Below are 4,862 nucleotides of genomic sequence, written 5' to 3' on the forward strand. Positions count from 1 at the left end.
GTTTTTTTGTTTTTGTTTTTTTAATTTCTTCATTCAACATTCTGGCCCTGAGCTTCCTTGTCTCCAATACCCTTAGCATGCTTTCGTAAACAACCTACGGGCTCCCTCTGTTGCTTGGTGCCCCAGGAAGGCCCCCGGACCCCAAGAGCGGCCTGCCAAGGGCCCTGAAACCCAAGGTGGCTGACCACCTCTTACCTCCACCCCCAGCCACTCTGGGGCCTTAGGAGAAGTTGGAGCAGGTCTCAGACAACAGCTCAGAAAAAGTTTTGTTTTCAGGTATTCTTGGAGGGGGGCAGGAGTAGGGTGTAGAGGGAGAAAATGTTTACAAATAGAAAAGCAAAAACGGTTACGGCGCCTTTCTTTCAACCATTGCTTTTCCCACTTGTTTAAGAGTCCGGAGAACAGTTTTCTCTCCTCTCTTGCCTGGGTTTTCTAGGCTTGATGATGCCCTTTTCACACCCTCCTCCCTCCAGGATTCATTTCTGAACCCAGGGACATTGCCTTGCAGACAGAGCCGTGGGCTGGCCCCCAAACCAGAGGTGCTTACAAAGATAAGTCCCTCCTTCGGGTCCGTTTTCCTCCCCCTCCCAGCTTGCTTCCCGCTGTCGGGAGGGAAAGACCCGTGGTTTTAGTCCCTCTTTGAAGGGCAAAAACCTTGAATCGAGGTACCTTGCCCCGCCCGGCGGCTGAAGCCAGTTCTTCCTGCGGTGCCAGAGCAGGCCTGGAGCTGTAGCGGCAGCTCTGCCTTCCTCTTCCGCTGTCTTTTCAAAGCCGCAGAGTTTTCTCCGTCGCTATAGAAGTTCTACATGTGGGCAGCCCGGGAGGCCCAGCGGTTCGGCGCCGCCTTGGGCCCAGGGCCTGATCCTGGGGACCTGGGATCGAGGCTCACGTCGGGCTCCCTGCATGGAGCCTGCTTCTCCCCCTGCCTGGGTCTCTGCCTCTCTCTCTCTGTGTCTCTCATGAATAAATGAATAAAATCTTTAAAAAATTATTAAAAAAAAAAAGAAGTTATACATGCTTCCTATAGGAAAGCACTATAGAAATAGGCAGAAGGAAAATAATTCTTTCCTAGCCCCCCTACAGACAAACCTGGGTCACACGTCGGTACATCTCCTTTCACACGGGTTTTGTGTTGTTTGGTTGTGGTTGTGGTTGTGGTTGTTGGCGTGCTTTAAATTGAAAGTCTCCTGGCCCACGCTCATTGTAGCTTGCTCAACAAATGCCGTGGATTCCCAAGTGGGATTTAATTTTGGGGTGAGACTGTTCTAAGGGGAAGGGACAGAAAGGGAGAACAGTGCTGGGCTCAGAAGACGCAGGAGTCCAGGCACCTCCCTGTAATAGTCCTTCTTCGTTGTGAACCCCCAGGTTCATCCCCAATTATCTTTATAAGCACTTCTGGTTTGGGGGCCAGCACATGGCTCTGTCTTCAAGGCAATGTCCCTGGGTTCAGAAATGATCCTGGAGGGAGGAGGGTGTGAAAATGACATCATCAAGCCTAGAAAAACCCAGGCAAGAGAGGAGAGAAAACCGTTCTCCGGACTCTTAAACAAGTTTCCTATAGGGACCACTGCGTCGTGCCAGGGAACACGCCAGGGACTCCCTACGGGGGTCATACACCCCAGGAGCAGAGCGAAATCCCACCCGTGGGTGCTGCGGACACACCCCAGCTGTTGTCGCATCTCCTGTGATGTGACCTCTCGGGACCCGGCGGCTCGGGAAGGCGTCAGCCCGGCCCCCACCCTGCGCCCGGCCCGGCCTGGACCTCAGTGGCCTGGTTTGAGCCACTGGATCGCAAAACCTCCTCGGCCCCTTTGGTTCAGGGCACCATCAGGTGCGCCCTTACTGCTGTTGGGAAGACGACCTGAAGACCAGACTCCGTTGACACTTCATCAATCCAGCAATTCCTCATGCAGCACCCACGACCCGCCAGACCCTGCTGCAGGCACCGTGGGCAAGCAGCCAGCGGCAGAGTAAGTCTCTTGTCTTGTGGGGCTGCCGTGGGGGGGGGGGGTCAGGAAATAAGGGGAAATATCGGTGTGGGGACCCCCTGGGGGCTCCGGGATTGAGAGTCTGCCTTGGGCTCAGGTCGTGACCCCAGGGTCCCGGGATCAAGTCCTGCATCAGCCTCCCCGTAGGGAGCCTGCTTCTCCCTCTGCCTTTATCTCTGCTTCTCTCTGTGTCTCTCATGGATAAATAAATAAAATCTTAAAATCAGTGCCATGCAGACAATTAAAATGGGCTGATGTGGGGCACCTGGGTGGCTCAGTGGTTGAGCATCTGCCTTGGGCTCAGGCCATGATCTCAGGGTCTTGGGATCGAGTCCCTCTGCCCCTGCCACCACCCCCCCCTCCCCGCCCCAGTTCATGCTCTTGCTCTCTTCCCTCCAATAAATAAATAAAATCTTTAAAAATATGCCTATTAAAACATGGGGTGGTGAGCTAGACAGGGACGAGACAGCCACTCCAGCCTGAGTAGTCAGGGAAGGTTCATCCGAGGAGGTGACATTCAGCCGAGATGTAAATGACAGGAAGGAGCCAACCACACCCGCCACTGGGACCAGGGACGGGGAGGTGGGGGTGGGGGATGGTTCAGGGAAAGGGGACATAAGGGCAAAGTGCCCAGCAGGGAGGCGACGTGATTGGCGTGTGGAATGAAGCCAGCGGGGCTGGGGCTGGAAGGTGAAGCGCAGGTTCAAGAAGTACGAAGGCGCTGGGTCACCGAGGGCCCCACAATCAGGGAGCAATCTGGACTGGGGATACACTGCGCCGCTCTTGGCCCGAAGGTGCTCTCGAAGGCGGGGCTGCTCTGAGAAAACGAGGTGCCCGGAAGGTTCTGGGGTAACCCATTTGCTCCTGACCCTGGAGGATGAAGGGGGAGGTTTACCACAGGTGCCGAGCCAGTGGGTTTCTATGCTGGCGAGTGTCTGTCTACGTCAAACGGGAACCCGGGATGGGGGGGGGCTCCCCGTCCTCCGAGAAGACACAATCGGTGGCTGAGCACAGGGGATGACAGGAGGTGGTCGTGGGGTTCACAAAAGGCACCTTAAAATAGAGTCGGCGAGAGAGGCAAGCGGGGCTGCAGGCGGGCCTCCGCCTGGAGGCCGCGGACTCCCGGGGGTGGTGGCGGGGGCCCAGCCGAGCCTCGAGCAGGAGCTGGCGGCTGTCCTGCAGTCAGGGAGGCTTCACCGAGGAACGAGCCCTGGAGCCGCCCGGTTTGCGCCCCCCCCCCCCCCCAGGGCCCTGGAGGAGAGGCCGCTGGAGTTGCCCCGGGTCGGCGGCTCCCCAGGCAAGGCCGACGGCCTCGGGGCCCAGCCGCCCAGGTGAAGCGCTCCTGAGTCCTGCTCTGCCTGCCCCGGGCTTCCCCAGCTGCCCCCCCTTCGCCTGCACTATGGTGGGGCATCCTGTCACCTCACCCTTAAAGCCTTCGGGGTTGGGACCCCGGGTGCTCGGAGGTTTAGCACCACCTTCCACCTGGGGCATGACCCCGGGGACCCGGGATGAGTCCCACGTCGGGCTCCACGCAGGGAGTTGCTTCTCCCTCTGCCTGGGTCTCTGCCTCTCTCTCTGTGTCTCATGAATAAAGAAATAAAATGTCTAAAAAAAAAAAAGTCTTCAGGGTTTGGGACCCCTGGAGTGGCTCAGCAGGGTGTGACCCGGAGACCCCGGATGAGTCCTACGCCGGGCTCCCTGCATGGAGCCTGCGTCTCCCTCTGCCTGTGTCTCTGCCTCTCTCTCTCTCTCTCTGTGTCTCATGAATAAATAAATACAATCTTAAAAAAAAAAAAAGTCTTCAGGGTTTATCCAGAAGGTCAAAACTGTCCCCCCCGGCCGTCGTTGCAGGTTGGGTTCCCAGGAAAGCCAGCTCTGAGATGAGGAGTGGCGGCAGAGAGCTTTAGGATGATCAGGATTAGCCCCTGCAGGAGGGAAAGGAAGCCCGAGGGAGCGACACGCAGGCCCCAGGCAGGACACACAGTCTGTCCCCGGTCAGGGTGGTGGGGGGGACAGTTTGGCCTTCACACTCATGCAGCGCTCGCCCCCCCCCCCCCAGGAAGGGGGCCTAACCTTGGTGACCGTGTCTCTCTCCAGCCTGAAGCTGCTCGAAGGCCGGGTCTGCGGAGAGCCCGGCGCAGGTGCCGTGGGCCGGCAGGGCTCCCAGGAGCCGGGTGGCCTTCCACGCCGACGGCCTGAGCAGTGTGGCTCATCGTGGCACCTGCTCCAGACGTTGCTACACTCACCAAAACTAACAGTGATTCTTCACCGTCACCTCGTGTGACGTTAACACGTTCCATAAAGGGAAGAATTACGCTAAATTAAATTAAAAGGCCCCTTGAGAGCAGGTCTATCGTGAATTTTAAACATGCCAACGAACACAGTGACTTTCCAAGAAGGTTTTTGAATGTGCAACATCTCCAAAGTTTATTTGACCACCTAACATGTTTTTGGTGGTGCTTCTATTTTTATTTTTGGGGACGTAGCCCCAGAACGCAATGCCCCGGAGAATTAATCAACAGAGGAAGCAGCTGTTTTTATTTTCCAGTGTTTGCAAATAGCTAAGGCCGGGACCATCTTGCAAGGTGAAGACGCTGAATGTTTGGAGAGAGGCTCTCTAGGAAGAATAACGACAGCTGAAGTCTACTTGATGATACACCCCGTTCCGAGACAGCGACGGGTTACCTGAACATTCGGAGATGTTTTGCAGTTGGAGCGGGATGTGTGCTAAACAATACAGTGGACTCCATCACATCTACAGCCTTTCACCACAGGGCTTTTGGATGCGGTCATTTCCTGCACCGTGGAAGGGGGCAGGAAATGTGGTGACCAATCAAGAGTCTCTTCGTGGATGTTGTGAAGCTATTTTTAGGT

The 4,862-nt window shown here is 56.3% G+C and overlaps 1 protein-coding gene across 1 annotated transcript; it reads right to left on the reverse strand.

Annotated features, from left to right (window-relative positions):
* Positions 1-1,094: 1,094 nt before the first annotated feature.
* On the reverse strand, positions 1,095-4,201 carry LOC125754706 (uncharacterized). Its single transcript, XM_049107783.1, has 4 exons — positions 4,062-4,201; positions 2,416-2,858; positions 1,844-1,992; positions 1,095-1,265 (listed from the first exon to the last, which is right to left on the reverse strand). The coding sequence occupies exons 1-4, from the start codon at positions 4,199-4,201 to the stop codon at positions 1,095-1,097; spliced, it is 903 nt and encodes a 300-aa protein (XP_048963740.1).
* Between the last annotated feature and the right edge of the window lie 661 nt (positions 4,202-4,862).

This window comes from Canis lupus, chromosome 3 (genome assembly GCF_003254725.2).
Source record: "Canis lupus dingo isolate Sandy chromosome 3, ASM325472v2, whole genome shotgun sequence".
NCBI classification, from domain to species: domain Eukaryota; kingdom Metazoa; phylum Chordata; class Mammalia; order Carnivora; family Canidae; genus Canis; species Canis lupus.